Source organism: Danio rerio, chromosome 5, assembly GCF_049306965.1.
Source record: "Danio rerio strain Tuebingen ecotype United States chromosome 5, GRCz12tu, whole genome shotgun sequence".
NCBI lineage: Eukaryota > Metazoa > Chordata > Actinopteri > Cypriniformes > Danionidae > Danio > Danio rerio.
In genome coordinates this window covers 61,006,489-61,029,967 of record NC_133180.1, presented here as the reverse complement: position 1 = coordinate 61,029,967, position 23,479 = coordinate 61,006,489, and the positions used below count along the sequence as shown (strand labels likewise).

The 23,479-nt window shown below is 39.3% G+C and overlaps 2 protein-coding genes across 5 annotated transcripts in view; both read right to left on the bottom strand.

The window, feature by feature from the left end:
• Positions 1 to 23,479, bottom strand: part of LOC141385623 (uncharacterized) — a 355,697-nt gene that overhangs the window by 147,049 nt on the left and 185,169 nt on the right. The window lies entirely within an intron of this gene.
• ntrk2b (neurotrophic tyrosine kinase, receptor, type 2b) overlaps positions 7,689 to 23,479 on the bottom strand; it is a 66,425-nt gene continuing 50,634 nt past the window's right edge. For 3 of the 4 annotated variants that reach the window (XM_073951016.1, XM_073951014.1, XM_073951015.1), the window contains 2 exons: positions 13,881 to 14,039; positions 7,689 to 11,139 (listed from right to left, as the gene is read on the bottom strand). In XM_073951016.1, coding sequence (XP_073807117.1) covers positions 10,954 to 11,139; positions 13,881 to 14,039 — 345 coding nt within the window. In that variant the 3' untranslated portion in view covers positions 7,689 to 10,953. 4 annotated transcript variants of the gene reach the window in all.

Here is a 23,479-nt window from a genome sequence, read left to right as displayed (position 1 = left end):
AAAAAGGGCGCAGTAGCCGTCAGTAACATTGAATTGTTTACTACACAGGGGAAAAGGCTATTTGATCAATTACAGTTTTATAAAAAAAGTATTTTCATTATGAATGACCACAGGAAAAAGGAAATGATATACTGTCACGCAAAATAAATTGTATTTACACTCACATATTGCCGGAGGCCCATTAGACATGTTTTTCTTCCCTTTATAGTGTCGCACGTTTGACATGATGCCTGTTTGAAACAGAATATATAGAGAACATACTATTTATATAGACATCTATTAGAACTGTACAGAATGGATTATAAAGTACAGGCTGGCTATTAGAACAGACAGAAATTTGTATAGCAAAAAACAAAGAAAATGCCATGTTTGATCAATAAAGTCTTCACATAAAGTCAGTCTGCAACGACACAATAAGAATTGTATAGCATAACTGACCAAATACATTTCCTCAATATCATAAGCAAATAATCCCCTTCAATGTAAATGACCTTCTTCGGTTTTCTTATTTTTTTGCAGTGCTTACAATTGTAGGGTGAAAACTACAAAAATATGAGCAGTACATCTATAAAGAAAGTGCAAAGCTCTAAGAGGTCATAAGTCACTGCTCAAAAGACCATGACCTTAATGACCGATACTTGACAATTGACTGGACGCTGTTCGACAACTTAAAATGTCGGCTGTTAAAAGTAGGTCCTGCCAATGGACGGTTTGGAAAGAATTTTGACATCAGTGTACAAAGAATGATTGATCCTGCTCATGTATATTTACAGTCTAATTGCATATATACAGATGCTTTCAAAGCAACACATCTTCGGTAATCAGTCAGTGGTGCAAAATATGTTGCTGGGGACCAAGAGGAGTCCTGTCAATCTGAGGAGGAGGACAAGTTGAATATTATAGCCCTAGAGTTGCTCAACGGTAATGATAGTCAGCTTGAAATTTACTTTTTTGTCTGGTCTGCACTGCAAAAAAAGCTTTTCTTACTTAGATTTTTTTGTCTTGTTTCTAGTCCAAATATCTAAAAAATTCTTAAATCAAGAATAGTTTTCAAGAAGAACAAGATTATTTTGCTTACCCTATTGGCAGATTATTTAGCTCGTTTTAAGAAACAACTGACTGAATATTGGCATATTATTTCTGAAAACAAGACAATTTGTTTTCCTTGCCTAAAAAATTATTTTAGATTTAAGATTTTTAGATATCTGGGCTAGAAACAAGACAAAACCTCAAGGAAAAGCATGTTTTTGCAGTGTGGTTTTACAGATATAACTGAGCCCAATATGTATTACACACAGTATTCATGTAAGTCCTAAGTATGAACAACAGCAATAGTGTTGCTTGACCTTTCAGCATTTTCAGACTTGTAGCTCATATCAAATGGAAACTTGAAAGAAGTGGACCTCAATGGTGTTCATGCCACTCACAGTATCAGCACATTCCCTGTTATGAGTTGTTAAACTGTTTTCTTCATTGGTAGGTTGGGGTTGCTTTGTAACCTTAACTGAACCAGGAGTTCATTGGCATTCAGGCCAAAACTACCTCATTCTAGCTATCCTGGGTAAATTGTTTTGGTGTTGATCCATTATCCATATATGCCTAAGCGTACTGAAATAAAGGAGAACACGTGACATGTCATAGCACAAATGCTTCAATTGAGTCAGATGTGAAAATGCCTTTAGTGGATTGAGAAAGTACCCGGGCTTCTTTTTCAGGATTAAACTCCAGTCATATTAATCAATTTTTGTGGACAAAATATGTCAATTGTGCTGACTGGATTTATGTTATCTTACCTTGTTAAATGTTAAAATGTTATCACCTTAATCTGCACTCCATACCATGTAACAGAAATGTTGGATGAGCTGTATTTTATAAATACTGCACATTTACAGTTGACTTCAGAATTATTAGCCTCGCTTTAAATTTTTATTCTTTTTTTAAATATTTCTCAAATGACGTTTAACAAGGAAACTTTCACAGTATGTTTGATAACATTTTTTCTCCTGGAGAACGTCTTATTTGTTTTATTTTGTCTAGAATAAAAGCAGTTTGTAATTTTTTAAAGCCTTTTTAATGTCAAAATTATTAGCCCCTTAAGGCTATATATTTTTGATACTATACAGGACAAACCTGTATAAATTATATAATAACTTGCCTAATAACCCTAACCTGCCTAGTTAACCTAATTAACCTAGTCAAGCCTATTAATGTCACTTTAAGCTATTAGCTATTATTAGAGTTATTAGAAATGAGATACTAAAACTAATATGATTAGAAATGTGTTGAAAAAAATATCTCTAATAAACAAATTGGGGGAAAAAATAAACAGTTTCTCCTAAAATGCCAAATACATACTACTGCCACCTGCTGGTACATATTGTTATTTCCTCTTACTTTAGTTGGGGGTCTTTTTGGGCAGGATGGATGAGTCAGCTTGGGACAGTAAATGGAAAGCTGAATACAGTATACTGTACTTAATAATAAATTAGTCCAAAGAACTCAAAACTTCAGAATAGGCAAAAGGATCCGAGGCTGCATTTACACAACTATGTATTCAAGATTGCAAGAATGGAAAAAAAAAATTTTCCCCCTTGTATTTGAAAAAATTTTTCAACATTTAAAAAAAAAATCTTTTTCACACTCAATCTTTACACATTTGTGAAAATGGCCAAAATAGTCTATGTAGAATTTGTGAGTATATAGAAAACTTTGGCTAAGTGGTTAGAACGGATGCCTCAAAGCAATAAAGTCACTGGTTCAAGTCCCAGATGAACCAAAAAGTCTTTCCCCATCTAGGGAACTTCAACACTGCGTCTAACCAGAACGCTAGGGGAACACCTCTTTTATACGCGTCTTGAAGCACATGTGAAATCAATCTAATGTAATTAAGCAGGTGTCGTCAGACCAGAGAGTATAAAAGCCTGTACTGAGCATTCAGTATCAACTTCTTTGCTTTCAAGAAGCACGCACGTGAAAATACACCCTCTTTCTGTGAACTTTCATTACTGATTTGCATACACAAAATACAAAAAAACTGACAACTTACTTTTTTTATTTTGGTATGGCAGAGAAAAACTTTAAACGTTGTGTGCCTCCATGCCCTTGCTTTATTACGGCTGGTGACTCACATAATTTGTGTTTAGTGTTTGGGAGAAGAGCATGCCCTGGCAGCATTTGAGAATGCTGACTGTGGACACTGTGACGCTCTCTCCCGTAAAGAGCTGCGTAGTCGGAGCAAGTTCTTTTATAAAGCTCCCGTGGTGCACTCTCCTCGCGGTTCGGGTCTTGCTCGTGCTGAGGCTGAGCGTCGACTTTGGTCGTGGGGTTCGCAGCTAGATCTGGCGGATGAGGTGGAGACGGACTCTGTCCTTTCTTTTTCTGGATGTGTGAGATCTAATCTTCCTTCGGAAGTATCAGAAGCACGCTCTGCGGTTCTGCAGCAGCAAATACAAAGAGGGTCGGGGAATCTGCCGCCCCAGTCAGTGGAATATGAGGAGTTAGTGGAGGTGATTTCACGTGTTGCTGACAGGTTTGAAGTAATAGATTGGCAGCCAGCACGTGAGCAGCAGCAGCTGCGTCTGACAGGAATGCTGGATGAGAGAGATTCACCCAGCAGAGTAGATCCTCCACTAAGGGACCTCCCCTTTTGTCCCAAGCTACATGATGTGGTTTCTAAATCATGGAAAAATCCGTATTCAGCATGATTAATAACACCAAAAACAGCTATTTATTCAGCAGTTCGTGGGCTAGGGGAAAAGGCATGTACAGTAATGCCAATGATAGAAGAGGACTTAGCGCGTCATCGTTGTCCATATCTAAAATCTGCAAGGGTCCCTCCTTTGTCGTAGAGACCATTAAGAGTAACATCGGTTCTAGTCGGCAAAGCATATATGACGGCTGGTCAGTCTGTTGGATGCCTGCACACCATGTCAGTGCTGCAGGCATATCAGGCTGACCTAATTAAAGAGTGCCTAGATGGTGGGGGAGCAACACCCGAACAGCTTCGAGAAGCTCTTCGGGCGTCAGATCTAGCTTTAAGAGCCTCTAAAGAGGTAGCCTCTAGTTTGGGGCGATCTATGGCTACCCTGGTGGCTACTGAGCGGCACCTCTGGCTGACACAAGCAGAAGTGTCAGAAACCGATAGAGCTTTTTTTATGGACGCTCCAATATCAAGCTCAGGGCTCTTCGGTGACGCCGTCGATCGCGTCGCCGAATCCTTCGGCAGAGTTAAAAAACGCTCTAGCTCCCTCTGGGACTTTCTCCCCCCAAGATCAAAAAGTCAGGGGGCTGTTAAAAGAAAGCCCCAGCCATCAACCAGCTCCTCATATCGTGAAGTACAAAGGATAAAACGAAGTCCTGACGTGTTGGGAGTCAGGCTTCCCAGGGCCCCCCCTGGACACCGAGAGCACCATTCAGCGCTCTCACTGAACCAGGGTCCGTGGAGAAAGGGAGAGGCCACCTCACCACTTATGTTGGTGGGGGGCTCTGTGTCTCCCGGGGTGGGCGTTCCTCAGTGTCTGAGGGCATTGGGGGCCCCACCCCCTCTTCGGAGGGGTCCAAGAACAACCAGAGGCCAGTCTCGAGAGGCTGGTACCCCTAGCACATTTTTTGGCAGCGTGGAAACACCTGCCGATGGTGTCCCAGTGGGTCCTGTTCACAGTGGAACATGGCTACAAAATACAGTTTTGTGCACGCCCACCTCGCTTCAACGGTATTACACCCATCATAGTGAAGCCAGAACAGGCTTTGGTTATGGAACAGGAAGTACTGGCCTTATTAAAAAAAGGCGCAATAGAGCGTGTTCTCCCACTCGACAGAGAGTCAGGGTTTTACAGCCGGTATTTTATAGTTTCCAAAAAGGATGGGGGATTGCATCCCATATTAGATCTGAGAAATCTAAATCGGTCCGTCGGGGCCCTCAAGTTCAGGATGTTAACCATAAAAAACGTGGTGTTACAAGTTCAGTCCGAGGATTGGTTCGTGACGATAGACCTGAAAGACGCATACTTCCATATTTCCATCCTTCCCCGACACAGGAAATACCTGAGGTTCGCTTTTGGGGGCAAAGCGTTCCAGTATCGGGTACTTCCATTCGGCCTAGCTCTGTCACCTCGAACCGTCACCAAAATAGTCGAAGCGGCACTAGTTCCACTTCGTATGCAGGGTATACGTATCCTAAACTACATAGACGATTGGCTAATTCTAGCTCAGACTCACAATATGGCAGTTCGACATCGAGATGTCATTCTTACCCATATAAGAAGGTTGGGGTTTCGGTTGAACAACGCAAAAAGTGTGCTTGTTCCAGCCAGGACGACCATTTTTTTTAGGTGTGCTATGGGACTCCATGACGATGCGAGCACGTCTGTCCCTGCCATGAATCGCTTCGATTCAGTCAGCCGTACACAGAGTCAAACTAGGCCAGTTCATCACTGTGAAACACTTTCAGAGGTTGTTGGGTCTCATGGCAGCAGCAGCCAGCGTGATTCCGTTCGGTCTGCTGTACATGAGACCCCTGCAGTGGTGGCTCAAATCCAGGGGGTTTTCCCTCAAGGGAAATCCTTTCCGCATGATCAAGGTCTCGCGGCGCTGCCTTCGAGCCTTAAGTATGTGGAAAATGCCCTGGTTCCTGTCCCAGGGCCCAGTGTTGGGGGCTGTCTGTCATCGCGTCATGCTTATGACAGATGCTTCTCTAACGGGCTGGGGAGTAACCCTGAGGGGGCTTCCCGCAGCGGGACGATGGGGAGAACATCATCGTTACTGGCACATAAACTGCCTGAAGATGATGGCCGTGTTTCTGGCCTTAAAACACTTTTTCCCAGATCTAAGGGGCCATCATGTTTTAGTCTGCACAAACAACACATTGGTGGTCGCTTACATCAACCATCAGGGGGGTCTGAAGTCTCGAATGCTATGCAAACTAGCACATCGGATCCTCCTGTGGGCCCAGAACAAAATCCTGTCCATCAGGGCAATGTATGTCCCGGGCCATCTGAACATGGGAGCAGTTCTCCTGTTGAGGCAGAGGGTGAGATCCGGGGAATGGAAACTTCTTCACCCCGAGGTGGTGGAGACCATTTGGGAAAAAATTAGGGAAAGCGCAGGTAGACCTGTTTGCTTCCCAAGAGACCATGCATTGCGTAGTATGGTTTTCTCTCTGGCATCCAGCCCCTCTGGAGACCTTTTGTCCCAGGCTGGAGGAATGATACTTTATCCCCTACCCGACCTGTGGAAACTGTGGGTGTGGCCTCTGAGGGGGCCCACCTCATAGAGTATGGACTGTCAACCGAGGTTGCTCAGACCATTCTAAGCTCCAGGGCTCCCTCCACAAGGAAGCTTTATGCCCTAAACTGGGCTCTCTTTTCAGCTTGGTGCAGAGAACACCAGCTGAACCCAGTCAGCTGTCAGGTAGCCTCAGTGCTGGAATTTCTCCAAGATCGCCTGTCTGCTGGGTTAGCTACATCCACTCTGAGAGTGTACGTGTCAGCTATAGCGGCCTACCGTTCTCCCCTAGATGATGAATCACTAGGACAGGATCCGCTAATTCGTTGCTTCCTTCGTGGAGCCATAAGGCTAAGGCCTGTCAGCACACACAGGGTACCGACATGGGATTTAACATTGGTGCTCGAGGGCATCTCTGTTCCCCCATTTGAGCCACTGCAGGAGGCGTCAGATAAGTTTCTGACACTAAAACAGCTTTCTTATTAGCTATTTCTTCCTTAAAAAGGGTTGGTGACCTCCAGGCTTTGTCGGTTGCACCTTCATTTCTGGAGTTTGCTCCAGGCATGTCCAAAGCCTTTCTTTATCCCAGACCGGGGTACGTGCCTAAGGTGCCCACTCATGTGGCGAGACCTGCTGTGCTAAAGGCCTTTCACCCGCCCCCATTTCAGTCGTCGGACAAAGAGAAGTTAAACTTACTCTGCCCAGTTAGAGCTCTAAATACATATGTTAACCGGGTTATCAACTGGAGAAAGAGTGAACAGTTACTGGTCTGCTTCGGACCCTCAAAAAGGGGGAGTCCGGCGAATAAGCAGACAATAAGTAATTGGATAGTTGAGACTATCTCAATTACCTATCAGGCTGCTGGACGCCCTGCACCTAAATTTGTCAAGGCCCACTCCACAAGGGCTGTAGGGGCCTCCAAAGCTTCTATTACGGGCTCAGCCCTTTCTGACATTTGTTTGGCGGCAGGATGGTCGACTCCATATACATTTGTGCGTCACTATCAACTCGATGTAGACCCCTCACCAGGGTCCTCTATTCTCACTGCGTAGTGTGCGTTCACAGTCAGCAGTGAGTCTGGCCTAGTGGGTATTGCGTTCCCCTAGCATTCTGGTTAGACGCAGTGTTGAAATTCCCTAGATGAGGAACGTCTCGGGTTACGTATGTAACCATAGTTCCCCGAGAGGGAACGAGACACTGCGTATTCCGCCATACACTCTTCTGCCTGTTACTTCTTTCAAGCAAATTCGAAGTTGATACTGAATGCTCAGTACAGACTTCTATACTCTCTGGTCTGACGACACCTGCTTAATTACATTAGATTGATTTCACATGTGCTTCAAGACGCGTATAAAAGAGGTGTTCCCCTAGCGTTCTGGTTAGACGCAGTGTCTCGTTCCCTCTCGGGGAACTATGGTTACATACGTAACCCGAGACGTTTTTAGTGTTTAGAGTTTGCATGTTTTCGTGGGTTTCCTCTGGGTGTTTCGGTTTCCCCCACCGCATCTACTGTATTAAACAATTGCCAGAAAAATTGCTGGTTCGTTCCACTGATAAAGCAGGGAATAAGTTAAAGGAAAGTGAGTAAAAGTACTTTTTGAGTTGTGTTTGAGTATACGGGCGTACTCACACTATGTACAGTTGCCTTGACCCGGCCGAAGCACGCTTGTTCCCCCCTCCTATCTCCACCAACGGCCCACACTCACATTACATTAGGGCCTGGGCACACAAGTCATAGATGAAGCACTTTTCAGTAAGAAACGCTCTTGCTCAGCACAGTGGAGATTTCTTTAGTTATATTGTTTTAGTCGTTTGGGATGCGGTGAGAAGCAGTCAAATATTTTGCAGATCAGCCACTTTTGACACTCATAAAGTCCTCGTGCTGCAGGAATTAGGAGGTTTGCTGAAGGTGCAGCTGTTGTGCAGTGAGGGGTTTGCGTCTTTAATAGAAGCCAGACCTGGCCCAGTCATGTACCTTAATTCACTGCAGAATGTGGGCCAAGCAAATGCTGATAGTGTGGGCCAAGTCTGGGCCAGAGAAATTTAGCTATGGGGAAGTAAATCCAGACTTTGCCAATTAAGTGTTAACAAAAATGTGACAACAACAACAAAGGTTTTCGAGTGTTTACAAGGACACAGCAATAGTTGTGTTTTTAAAAAAATAATTTTGGTCCCCAAAATGGCATCGACATGTAAAAGAACTGGCCATTTGTTTCACAGTTTTGGCTGAAAACATTGTTGTGTGAATGGCCCCTAAGCCCTGTTTGCAAAAACACAGGTATTTTCAAAACAGCAGCATTTTGGCCAATCATCCCCATACAAGGCAGTATCGGTTAACTCAAACCAAAGTTTTTGAAAACTCCGATCAGGTTTTTAAAAACGCTGGGGTCTGTGTAGCCAGCATGACTTCAGGATCACAAGTATATCGCTATCTGCTGCTTTGGCATGCTTTTGACAGTGCTTCTCAGGGCGATTTTGCATTTTCATATGGACTTTTTTAAATTGTGCATGTGTGGAAAAGCTTTTTTTTTTTTGAAAAACCCTTTACAAATATACCCCAGTACATGTAGACAGGGCCTGCACCTCCAGCCAGGAGAATGTTAAAGCGGTTAAGAGATGACTGATTGAGTGACCAAGCCAGGGTCCAGATTAGGCAAAATGTGAAGGAACTAAATAACTGTCCACCAATGGTTCCCTCTCAATCTTACATGATTGGATCTACAGAGAAAAGTGGCCGAAAATCCACACATCCAGATGTGCAGTGCTTGTGCAATCCAAAAGCTTAATCGTTGCAGAATTAAAAGTATGCAAAAAGTCGGTATTTTGTCAATTTCCTGATTCTCTTTGTCATTTCAGGTTAGGAGTGCAGATTAATAAAACATTAGTTGTGATAGAGCTCCAAATAATGTGAAAAAATGAAGCACTCTGAATACTGTCTGAATGCACTGCATAAAGTCATGATGATGGGTCGGTTATTTGTAGTCAGTCAGTTATTTGTAATCAGTTGTCAGTCGTCCTCCTCTTGTAACTTGTTTGGCGAGGTTAAAACACAAGTTGAGTCAGGTCCCTTCATAGGGTCTCTTCCTGTCATGACCTCAGGGACTGCTCAACTCGAGTCATTCTCACATGAACATTCACTTCACAGTGCCCACCAAGCCCATCGCTTTGAAACGGCCCACAATACACTGAAAACAAATCGATCATAGATTATCACATACACATATTACTTAGCAGTTATTTTGCAGTTGATACATAAACAGATAATGAATAATCCAATAGCAAATAAAATCCAGCTGTTCAGCTGTCTGTTGCGTTATGGACAACATCTACGCTTCAAACTCCCCAAGAACAGGTAAGAAAGAAGTCTTAAGTCTATAGAAAGTCAGAGTCCACCAATTTGCAATAGTATGATGATTGAGGGCACCTACACACTAGTTTATGTTGCCCTGAAGAAAAATGAGAATTATTCCATTTTGATGCTTCGTTATGCGACTGAAAATGGAGAGGATTTGTAAAAAAAATGGCTGCAACTCGATCCAATGACACAGTGATATTAACTGGGATGCAAAATAATCCAAGGGAGGAGGGTCCATTTGTGCTTTCAGAAATCCAAATGTCCATTCTCCAAAATCATATATCCAATGTTGGGTTGTAGGGTTTGGGGAACTTCTCCCTGTGTCTTGGGTTGAAGGTAGGGAAATACCCTAGACAAATGGCCACTCTTTCAACACCCTCAAATTTGTATTTCTATTTGTCAAGTGCTCCATTAGAACATTTTTTAGTGTGTAAGCACCCTAAAAAAACAACACTGTTACCAGTGACTGACACAACAGCATCTATCCTTTGCTCTTTCAATCACAATTAGAAAGACCCTTTGACTCATATGGTCAGGGAGCCATACAAAGTCTTCAATGTCACTGCTGGTGACTTGGCCTCTGTGCTCACTCCAAACACTCTGTGTCCAACCTAAAGCCTCTTCTGAAGAAAAAAGAAATAAGATGTGTCTTTGTCGCTGTGCTTCTATTACAAAATCTGCACTGAGTTAGATTGGGCGCACTTAGATGTCCAAAAACATTGACCTCAGCATTAGACATCAAAACTTGGCACAGAATAAGTCTAAACATATATCAGATGTGTTCAAAAATGAGGGATGAAGCTGGCAGTTCCATGATTGTTACTCTATAGTTTGCAGTATGAATAGTATTGCATTCTGCGTAAAATCTGCCAGAATGTCTCCAGACTGTTGACAGCTTTGTGCTAATAACTGGGTCCTCGTTACGTCCAAATTCTCCACAAACAAATGGTGGCAGAAAAAAAACACCATTCTTCCTCAAACCAAATGACCTTTGTCAAAAAGGTTGTTAAACAAAAAGGTCTACTTAGTCTCTGATGCATATTTACAACAATCAGATGTTTCCGCTTGTAGACCATTTGTGATATTTATAAAACACAATGATGCATGACAGATATGGACATGTCCAGACATGGTAAAAACCAAACTCAATCGCACACAAATTTAAGGCCTTTAGTCTATGTGATGAGAAGGCTGAAGCAGAAGCCATTGTTATGAACACACACACATACATTTAAATTCAGCCACAACCATCTATACCACACACGCTCGCTATCTCTCTCTCTCTCTCTCTCTCTCTCTCTCTCACACACACACACACACACACACACAAGACACTCTTTCTTACTAATAATTTCACGCCCATACTGGCAAAAGGATTAGCCCAGGATGTCCAGGTACACAGGCGAGGCCTTGGCCAGGCTCTGGAGCAGATTGTGGATTTCTTTGATGTTGAGTCTCATGTATGGCTCCCTCTGCCAGCAGCCCAGCATCAGATCATACACTTCTTTGGGGCAAGTACGAGGTCTCTGTAACACCCGACCCTGTGTGATACACTCGATCACCTGCAGGAGGCAGCACAAACATTGTCCAGAATGACATCTGAACCACTAAAAGTGCATGCATCTGCCTAGCAACAGTTGTTTTCAACACTTTGAGGACACTTCTTTCACATTTATCCAAGTGTAGAAAATGACATATTTACTGTGCAAGCTACATTATATCATAGGCTAGCATCTACAGTATAGTATTGCATTGTAAGGAAAAAAATTGATGGCTTGTTTACCCCAAACCTAACACTGAATAACTGTATAGATAATAATTTACTTACATCTGATCCCTTTAACTGCCTCACTAAGAAAAAATTATTGGCTTGTGTTCCTTAACTCCTTATTAGACGCCCTAGTTTTCTGTGATTCTGTAATCGCTGAATCCAATGCAAAATCAACAAAAAATGTTGCGATCCTGCAAAATTCTTTATTTAAACGCAAAATAAATGCAAACATTTTTGAATAATCTCATAAAACATCCCATTTCAAATCATATAATCAAAATAATATTTAATTCAGTTGGCAATTGATTGTTTTACATGACTTAAAGATGTTGCATATGCAGCGCACGTGATGTATCTCTTAAAGTGTCTCTTAAAAAATGACATGTCACCTGCACCCTCACATTCATTACAATCTTTGCATTTCATGAGAGTGGGAGGAGTTGTTTTGCAGCCTGTGCAGTACATGTGAAGTCAATGCAAAGATGTGATTAGAGATCCTTTTCTGTGATATGGGCGTTTTGTGCGTTTGCCGCTCTTCAGACTGCAAAAGAAAGCTGGAGCAAACATCTAACAAACAGAGTAATGGAACAAACAGAAAAGCAAGCAGCTTACAGTAGCTATGTTTCCATCAACCTATTTTTATGCGCATTTTGCATATGCACATAAAAAACAGTTAATGGAAATGCAATGATGCACATACATTTTAAAATTGCACATAAAAAATAGATGTGCATAACAGTAGGATAAACTTTTTATTTGATAACAAAAGATGTGCATGGACTACGATAGAAACGCTTTTACCCCACAAAGTCCAGTATGCGCATTAAAAAAGGTCATGTGTTTTTGTAATAAGAGATCATGTGATGATGAAAATGTGTGGGAATGGACAAACCAGCAGGCTGAGCACATTTTAAAACATCTGAAATGTTGATTTGGTCATTCTAAAATGCCTTATAGTGTTATGTTATTGTATTATTAATGACCTCCAGAATCAAGAGCATCTGTGCTCCGCGTCTGACACTTTCAAACGCCACCGCGCTTTTATTGCGTGTCAGGATTGCCTTCTGAGGCGCAGGTCCTTTATTAAATGAAGAAAAGATTGATGCAGCTTCTGCTGCAGCAAATTCAGTTTTTACTGTTGATATTTGTCGCCAAATAATCAAGAAGGGACAATTTTGTTCACTTTGATTCATTGGATAGAAACACTGCTTTATTTGCACGTCTTTTATGCGATCCAGTTTTGCACATGAAGTTCATATGCATTTTTGGATGGAAACTTAGCTCATGATGGAGATTGATTAAAGGATGATGGCCACTGGACGTGAATGAATTGTGGGATTTTTTTTTTACCTTTACGTGTATAGTTGGTATTATGGTGTGAGTAAAATCGATATATGTTTTCATTGAACTCTTTCCCTGCGAGAGAAAATGCTTCCCTGCCATTGACGAGTTTTATGGCAATCCGTGCTTTAGATGTATTATGGTAGGGCAAGCCCTAACACATGTCCCATGTGAGGTACATGATGTCACGTGCGAAGGGGGGAGTGAAATCTGAGAGAAAAAAAACTGTTGGTAAAAAAATAAGTTATACAACCTTTCTTTGGCTTAATCCCCGGGTTTAGATCTTGTCTTGACAAGAGACCAAAATAAAAAAGCATTGTTTTATGATTTGTGCCACTGTCATTGTGCCAGATTGCACACCCTACATAAGAGGCTACTATATTATTTTTTATTTTATTTTATTTTATTAAATATATATATATATATATATATATATATATATATATATATATATATATATATATATATATATATATATATATATATATATTATTTTATTTTATTTTTTTTTAAATCGCAAAATTTTCTGCAAATTTCTGAGAATTACCACCACATTTTTATCGCAAAAATTTTTTTCGGAAAAATTTCAACACATTCCATAATTTTAAAAATATTAACCTCTACCAAATGGTAGATAAGTTGGTTTATGGTAAAAGTATCAGACTTAATACATATACTATAAAAATTCTGAAAGAGTAAGACCAATTAACTTAAAAACTAAATAAAAATAAAACATTTTTGAACACAAGTATGCCATCAAATATTTCAGATTCTCATTATACATGGTTGCTTGTTTTTCTTTAGTTTTTTTAATAACAAAATCAAAAGCACAGGATTATGCTTGATTGATTTTTTTCCAACAATGAAATCAACAATGCAGTGTAAACCATTATTTAAAACAGTTATTTATTTAACAGTAACAGTCATTATTTAAAACTATGGTTTTCATTTATGCAAAAGCAAAACTATTTATTTTATTTCAACATTTAACTGATTAACTTTTTAGTGAATAATTAACAAATTTTCAAGCAGTTTCAAGCTATTCTTTAAACCTTGAAACCACTAGATTAATTTTCAAGCATGTTCAAGGATTTACAGCATCCATACGAACATTGGGAATAACTAATTTCTGTGACTAAATGATGAAAGTTCTTTATTTTCAGACAAATGATTGATTGGGTAGCATCTTACCTCATTGTTTGAGAGCTGATACCAGGGTTGCTTGCCATAGGTGAAGATTTCCCAGAGTACTACACCCAAACTCCACACGTCACTCTCTGTGGTGAATCTTCTGTACATAATGCTCTCTGGGGGCATCCATCGGATGGGCAGCATGGTGTGACCACCCACCTGCGATGTGAGACATAAATTGACAGGGGGTGCACTGATTAATGAAAGCACATGCACTTATTATGCTCTTACCATTTAATAATATTCATTCATTCATTTTTCTTTGGCTTAGTCCCTTACTTATCAGGGGTCACAACAGTGGAGTGAACTGCCAACTACTCTGGCATATGTTTTATGCAGTGGATGCCCCTCCAGCTTTAATCCATTACTGGGAAACACCCATACACCCTCATTCACACACACTCATACACTACGTCCAATTTAGTTTATTTAATTCACCTATAGTGCATGTCTTTGGACTGTGCACCTGGAGGAAACCCATGCGAACTTGAGGAGAACATGCAAACTCCAAACAGAAATGCCAACTGGCCCAGTCGGGACTCGAACCAGTGACCTTCATGCTGTGAGATGCCAGTGCTAACCACTGAGCCACGAAATTTTGATAACAGTGCCTCTATAATGGACCACGTAATCTAAATACTATTATATTTGAGGGATGCGTGACATGTTTGTTCAATTATTTATATAGCACAATAACTAACTTTATATTAAGATGTTGTTTTATATTAGCCCATCTGGGAAAAGACAATGGGGATAGCTTTCTGGGGGTCTTAGTTGGATAAAAATGGCTTAGCCTTAGCTAGCAAATGTAAAAAGTCCTCAGTACGGCAATTACTTGTTTGTCTATCTATGTCCAGCTCACAATTGCTTCTGTTCTGTTTTTTGTTTCAGCTTAAAACAGACTGCAGCCATCCATTCTGTAAGTTCAGGTTCAACTCTTTCATATGCATATAAATCTGAAACAGTTTCTGAGAAATAGCCCCCAATGGTAGAATATAAAGCAAAAAAAAAGCATTGCTGGCAGAATTGAGCCTTGTCCATAAGATAAGGCTTGCCAAATTCAAGAGTTCACACTTAGCTGATGATTGATTATAAGCTTTGGCATGCTGTCCTGGGAGAAAGCCGAGCTCAGAAGATCCTCAAGCCCTGGGCTCCCTCCCATTTGTAGGGTGAGAGGGGATATTGAGTTCAGGTAGATTACTAGAACTCCCCCGCTTATTTGTGGCTAATGTCTAGTTGCTTTATGAGGGAAAGGATACTGTTGGCTAAGAATTTGACTATGGTGCCAACTTGACTATGGTTCAATCCATTTATTTATGACACAGGTCTTTGGATGGTGGGAGGAAACCGGGGGACCCGAAGGAAACCAAAGTAAGCATGGGGAGAACATGTAATTTCTGCACAGAAACGTTGACTGACATAGTAAGGATTAGAACCAGTGAAGTTCTTGCTGTGAGGCAACAGTACTAACCACTGAGCCATGGTGCCGCACAATCTAGGAAGAAAAAGGAGGAATAGGAGGATTCTTCAAGATGAAGAAGAGTGTGCTGAAGATTTTGGTTATTTATAGTGACTTAGGAATCATCTGATTGGAGAATCAAAAGCATGTAATCTTCTCGAAACTAGTTTATAAAAAATCTTCACTTAGTTATCTGCCAATGAAGATGTTTTCAATTACTATTACCTAATTCTGCATGATATTTTTTTATAACCTGTTTTTCTTACCTTGGCTATGATCAAATACTCATTTAGAATTTAAAAACTAACCATTTAATAGCATTGTTAAATATAATCTTTGACTGTGATTATTAAAATATAATAACTGTGAGTTTATCATAGTCGACCTTACTTGTAGCATTTTTAATGATTGAGTTTATTACAGTTTTTTCAATGGCTATGACATTTTTTTAAATACATTTAACATGTTTCCTAAAATATTAACACAGTTAGCAAAACATCCGTCTTTGTAGGCTATACAATTACCACATTTCTTGTTGCTTTGATACAAAATGCATACAGTTAACACTAATTTCAAATGCTTGAACTTCTTTTACACACAAGCTCAACCAAGACCAAACATCACATGATCATGTTCAAAAGAGCTCTCTTTTAGACTGGGCTGATCTTGTGTGGAAAAGGAACAACAAGAGAAGTCCTCCCATGCCTTGCCAGAGAAGGTATCAGGTGTGATGTGGATGAGAACATGTGGCCAAATGCAGAAAATTACTTTGTTTTTATTATAATTGCGTTTTTTTTGTATATCTGGAAGTGATGTCCTTTTGCAAATAAAGGCTGTACTGCAGCAATTCTGTGTCAGTATTTTTTTTACTTAAAAAAAAGCTACTCTGATATGGCTGATAGGACTTTCTGTAGCAAAAGAAACAGAATGCATGCATTTACTAATCCCCCCCCAAAAAAAAAAAAAAAAAAAATGCAGAGGGGCTTTAAATATAAGGGCAGAGCTGACACATTAAATAATGCAGTTTCTGTAATGTCAGCTGATGATAGTGTTCTATTGTCAATGTGTTTCTGTTGGAAGAGAACAAGTGTTAGTGTTTCGAATAACGATTTGATTTAAAACATGTTTGTAGTGTTTTGTTAGACATGGTGTAATGTGTTAGTTTATTATGGTATTTTGAAAATTAGTTTTGGGGTTTAGTTTACAATGTGTGATTTTGAGCATGAAATTAACTATTTTTCCATTTGTGTGTTTTAGGTGTGTTGGTGCATTAAGAGTTCGGGAACCTTGTTAAATGTATTGAAAAACTGTCATAGCCATTGTAAAAAACGGTATCACACAACTTGTTTTCAAATAGTTAATGCTGGAAATAATCAACTTTTTCCAAACCTGATAAACATGTCTCTGGGTTACAGCTACTCAGGTAATACCAACATAACTCTAATCTCTAAATTAGTGAATTTACATTTAGAACACACACAATATACAGTAAAGTGAAATAATGCAGTATTTTCCAAAAAGGATGACAATAGTACTAATTTAATCACCACAAAGATATGTATTGTACACCAAATCTTCTGAAGACATGATAATAGCTTTGTCAGGAACAGACTGAATTCAAAGTTAATGTTTCACCCACTCACAAGTTGGTTATCGATGTAAATGATATCATAAGGCAGAAAAAGGCAGATATTCAACAATTTCTCTTTTGCCTACAAAGCTCCTATTCTTTTAATAACAAAGGAGTGTCAATGATGACAAAAAGTCATATTTAGATGAACTATTTCTTTAAAATGTTTGTGCATTTGTAGTAAAAGTTCATTCAACAGCACGGTGTACTTGCCACTCATTTCAACAGGATATACTAAAAAGCAGTGTATATTGTTTTCCTGAAACAAAAACAAAACTCTTCAGATCAAACAAGACGCTTCATCTGCCCTTAAATTGAGCATGTTTACAGAAAAAACAGAGAAGAATGAGCTTGATATGAAGCATGCAGATTACAGCCAAGGTCTTATGGAAATCCTCCAGGTGCCACAATAACGTTATTGCAAAACTAAATTTGCCCTCATTATCATGACTCTGCAAAGAAGCTTTCCTGGTGATGATGCAATGACAATTACAGTTTTCCTCATAATACATAGCAGAGGGATCTGATTTTCCTTCATCACACACACACACACACACACACACACACACACACACACACACACACACACACACACACACAGACATCCACGGCTGCTGACACAGCAGAGTGTTTCCGGCTGTGTTGGCAAAATGCAGGTTTGGGAGAGCCCTTCAGTGTCAGATGGTCTGGGCTTTTTTCTGGAAGAACTCACTGTGGAAAACTGTTGGTTTTTGATGCACTTTCAAATTTACACTATTTAATCAGCTGTTCAGATGCATAAATTTTAATAATCGTCATGATAAACCATACCAAAAGCATTCATGGGAAGAATTCAGTGAATCAGTCATACCATGATTATCCTTTATGGACATTTACATTATTTTTTTGTTCTATGCTCTTTCTATATTTTCTTGATATATTAGATTCTATTCCTATTCTTCTCCTGTTACCATTAGGCAAACACTCACTAAAAGGTTTTTTTCAAAATTATTAGCCCTACTGTATGTGTATGTGTATATATATATATATATATATATATATATATATATATATATATATATATATATATATATATATATATATATGTATGTATATATATATATATATATATATATATATATATATATATTAGGGATGCCACGGTTCTTAAAATGCTCTTGTGAATTGCAGTTTTCTCGGTTTTGCGTTTAAATAATTTATTTGCGTTTCATATTTCCCCGAATTGACTGTGCGTGCCTCTAAATCCATGAGCTGAGATGAGGAAACTCCTCCCCTCGAGTAATTATCCAATCACTATGCTCTAAAGTTAAGGGCGCTTGACCATCATTCCACACTTTAACATTGCGAGCGGCGGTGAAGTGAGCCTGAGGCAACAGTACATGGAAACGTCGGCAAAGTAAGGGCAATAGTACAAGAAAGCGCCGGCGTCTTTCAAATCTGCGGTATGAGGACAATTCGGTTTTGCCGGTAAATCTAATCCAATAAAAGAAAAAATGGTGAACACAAAAAAACTGTGTGCAAGCATTGTTTTATACGTATAACCATGACTGCACATCTGCAGAGCCATCACCCAGCAATATCACTGTCTGAAGGCAGGATAGCAGAGAAGGGAAGAAAGTCCTCCAAATAGCAACAATTCCTCGCTGAATCTTTCCAGAAAACATACCCAACTGGTTCCGAGAGACATATAAAAATAACAAAGACAGTGCGGGTGTTTATTGCTAAAGATTTGCAGCCATCTTTGGTGATGGGACATGTAGGCTTTTGTCATTTTATAAAAAGCACTCGATCCGCGTTACAGACTACAGCCTCGCATTTTTTCAGCAAAGAGATAATTAAGATGGTTTATTTATGTTTACTTAATTACAAAAATGTTTATTTGAAATGGCCAATTTATCTTTATTAACTTCACATGTATGTTTATTTTCAAAGTGTAGGATTTTATGTGTTCCCCAGTTTGTACATGGGCTACCAACAGCTGTGAGATTTCCATGTTAATTTTTTATACAATACACTAGGAACTAGTGTACTTTTCTTGGCTTTTAAGTAAAACAAAATGAGTATTGCAATAAATCGTTTTTTTTTTCTCCTTAACCTCTTACTGTTCCTATTGCCTATAAAATAAACACACACACACACACACACACACACACACACACACACACACACACACACACACACACACACACACACACGTGTCGAGCCATGAGAACCGAACCGAAAACGGTGTTAAAAAACCGAGGTATGTGTTGAACCGTGAGCTAACTGTATTGTTGCATCCCTAATATATATGCATACATGTATACATACATACATACATACAGTTGAAGTCAAAACTATTAGCCCCCCTGTTTATTTTTTCCCTAATTTAAATTAATTTCAATGACCCAAAAGAATTAAGGGTGTGTTCGAATCCACTTTTTTTATTTTAAGGACGGAAAAATATGGTTTGCGTCTCAGCTTATGATCTAACAGGGTTGTGCTTATTCCCTTTATGACTTATGGGTGTGTTTCGAGCATGCATTAAACCGATCAGAGTCTCATCTACCATTTCTTTTAAAAGTCAGTTGCATTGTGCCATGGTGTATTTGCTACTTACATGGCGGACTTTGTAAGTGGAAAAACTGAAAATACTGAACATTTCACTGGCGAGAAAACAGCTAAACAGACCATCTGTATTGCGAGAATAAAGATCGAGCCTCCTCCATTAGGCCTCTTTACTTTCTCTTTCTCTTCACTTTTACTCTACTTTTGTGGTTAGGGAAACTGTGTTGTACACATGCCACTAAAGACAGTAGCCCACATATTTACAGTAGTTTTGTTTGTTTAGCGCAAAGAATTGTTTCAAAACTATTTCTAAATTCAATTTATTTCCAGCAAATGAATAAATGAGCAATAATAACAAGTGTGATGAGTTATATCCAAACACACGTCCTATGCCCAATATGCTCCAAAATAGAGATCTTCACGAGACAAAATTTTGAATCCCGCTCCCGCCTGCACCCGCCAGGTTTTAGCCTGAACCCAACTGCTCCTCCTTACCTTCAGCATTTGTTGTCCCGCTGCCCAACCCGCCCCGTTTTCTACCCGCTGCGCTCGATCCCGCTAAAGAGCGGGGGGAGAACAAAACCGAAAACCACCCAGCTATACAGAGTCCAGACAGCCTATAGCAAGCTGTCTGAATAAACACACACACACAGACAAATCTCTCTCTCTCTCTCTCTCTCTCTCTCTCTCTCTCTCTCTCTCTCTCTCTCTCTCTCTCTCTCTCTCTCTCATTCGCGCACGCACACTAACACACACACACATAAGCACCAAGCACACACACAGGCAAAGCTCTCTCTCTCTCATTCGCGCGCACACACAAACACCTCTCATTCGCATATGCGCACATACACATAGCAACAAACAAGCTAAACACAGCAACGCGCTATTTCATTTACACACATACATACATGTGCTCGCTCGGGAGTCGGGATCGATATTGCTAGACATCCCGCTCCCGTCCCAAATTAAACCCGTTACCGACCACTCCCGCGCTTATTTCTGAAATTTATTCCCGTGCCGTAGAAATCTGGTCGGGCCCCGGGAATGCAGACCTCTACTCCAAAACTCGACAGGTGGACAAATCTAAACTTGTTTTTAATAAAACAAATATAAATATGCGTATAATAATAATAATAATAATAATAATAATAATAATAATAATAATAATAATAATAATGTTAAACGTTTCTGTTGTTAATCTTAATTTATTTTATTTTGGATATTTGCACCCCCTCTAGGCCAGAGGAAGTTTAAAAGGCCTGGGTGTGGCCTACTGGAGAAGGGCCTGCTGGGAGCACATGGTCTTTAGACCTTACCTTCAGTGTCTGATGGCCAAAAAAGTTTGATTTTGTTACTTTCATATCAGTTTTTAGTTCAACTATCTCTGCAATAAACAGCCACAAATGAAGACTTATTGTTCCATGTATTATTTGCTAAGGAAGCGTCTAAACCCCTCAGCAGACCCAAGATGTGACTAATTTGAAATTTTGATCAAGGATAGTCACAACAACAATAATAATAATAATAACAACATTATACAAAAGCAAGTTGTTGCGAATAAACTGAAAAAAGCACTCTGAGATAAAGAAGGCTTGGAGGCAGTGGTTTTAATATTTATGTGGGAAATAATATTTGTTTGTAATATTTTAAGCCTTTAATTCTTTTTCATTTGTAAAGATATTTGTGTATTGCAGTACATCCTGTGTGTATTAAGCAATGTGTACGCATATAAAGCGTTCAACTAATAAGCTCTGCACTGGACTTTAGACCTGCTTTCAGCTGGTCAAGGGGTTGTGTTGGTCTGAAAATAGCAACACATCGCACCAAAGATGTCTTGCGTCTCTTTTCTCCAGGTGTTTGATAGGGCCCCTTACAATTAACATTTAATTTACCCATTTTTAATCCAGACCAACTCCAAGTCTGGCATGTAGTTTATCTTAGCATAAGTCATTCTGATTAGACCATTAGCATCTCGCTCCCAAAACACCCATAGAGTATTGATAATTTTCCTAAAACTTGACTCCTCTGTAGATACAGTATGTACAAAAAGGAATGAAAAATGAGAAGTTGCAAGTTTCTGGGCTGATGCGGCTAGGTGTTACTGTGGAAAAAAATTATCTTCAGTTTATTAACTGTGCAAGCAGAAATATCATTTCACCCGCTACAGCCATGCTACTGCAGCAATGTTAGACAATTATTACGCAGGAATGAGATTATAGTTTTTAACTATAGGTTTTAAAGATCCTGTGTATACGTTTTTTACTGTTCTAAAGCATAAAAATACCATCTGTTTGTAGACTTTTTAGAAACATGCTAAGTGAACATACTTGTTTATCTGAAAAACAGTGCTAAAGTCAGATATTCTGCTTTGAAAATGTGTTCTGTGTCGAAATGTCTGTCTTTGTTTTGGTCTGCTACAGCCAGTTCACTCAATTCTCTTTTGGCGCTTAATTTGAGTCATGAAGGCTAAGTAATAAAAATCCACATGAGGTCTTTTTTAATTAGCAAATAATATGAACATTACATACGTAAACATTAGCTAGGCAGGAGTGGTATCAATAAACATAAATAAACAAGTATATGTGTGTTTGTGTGTTTACTGCAAACAGCATTTGTGTGACACTCATCGTTTCAGAAAGGCTTGAATAAACTCCACCTCAAATACATGAAATAAACTTAATTGGTCTTTTTGACTAACAAGCTGTATTGCAGCCAAGGTTATAATAGTTTTGGATTTTTCATTAGTTTCAGTTTCTATTTCATTTTGACTTTGTTTTTAAATTCAGTTTGTTTTAATTAATATTAAATGCAGATTTACTAGTTTTTATTAGTTTCTTTTGAGGTTGCTTCTGAGGTTAAACACACAGTAGTGATGGGAAGTTCCGATTTTTAACACGGATGTTTGGACTCAACATGTAGTTAGCATTCTCAGCAATAGTAATTTCAGTCAGTTAAAACATCACCGTGATCTGAAAAATGTCTGGTAAAGTTTTACAACCCAACTGAATCATGATTCACTTGTTCATTCATTCATTTTCTTGTCAGCTTAGTCCCTTTATTAATTCGGGGTGGAATGAACCTGCAACTTGTCCAGCAAGTTTTTACACAGCGGATGCTCTTTCAGCCGCAACCCATTTCTGGGAAAATGATTCATCTAATTAAATTCCATTTCAATTGTCTGTTATGAAATAAACTTATGTTTTTCACCAGATCCTCTCATTTAAGCCCTCGGTTTACCCGCACTGCAGTTGTTCAAGTTTAGTTCAGTCACACAGCAGGCTGTACTGTTTGTGTTGGGTTTACTGAATCATGCATGCACAGTATTTTTGGTTTAGCGCTTCTCAATGTAACGTTAAAATTCTAATAACTGAATGAGAGTATATATTGGATTATTTAGAGTCAGAGGGGGGTATTAGGCTTGTTAAAAAGTAAATAGTTTGTGGATAAGTGCTTACTAGAGACGCAAATCGTTTTAAATGATTCAGTTCGATTTGGTGAACTAGTTCAACCGGTTCACTTAGAAGATCCGGTTAAAAAGATTTGTTCGCGATCGCGATACAGAAATAAACCCTATTACTGGCCACAAAGGTGGTAAAGTAATAGTTTAAAGTGTCTGTATTTAATGCTATAACCTTGCTGTTGTCATGTCCACTTGCTGTTTTTGTCGCGGGAGCAACAGTGAGAATGATTGGAGGAGAACCGGCTCGATCTAGCTAATGGCAGCAGGACTCTGAGGTGCCGTACGGGTCAAACACCTGCAGCGCGAATTATATTTACTTCTAAAAGGTACAGTAAGATTATGTATTAGATACAATCACAAATACAAAAACGAAGGAGGTTTTTGCTATAATTTCAGTTAGTTTTAGTAAGTTTTGCATGTACACAATACAGTTTCAGTTAGTTCTGTTTTTTTAAAAAAAACTCTCGATTTTATTTTATTTCAGTTGACGACAATTATTTTAC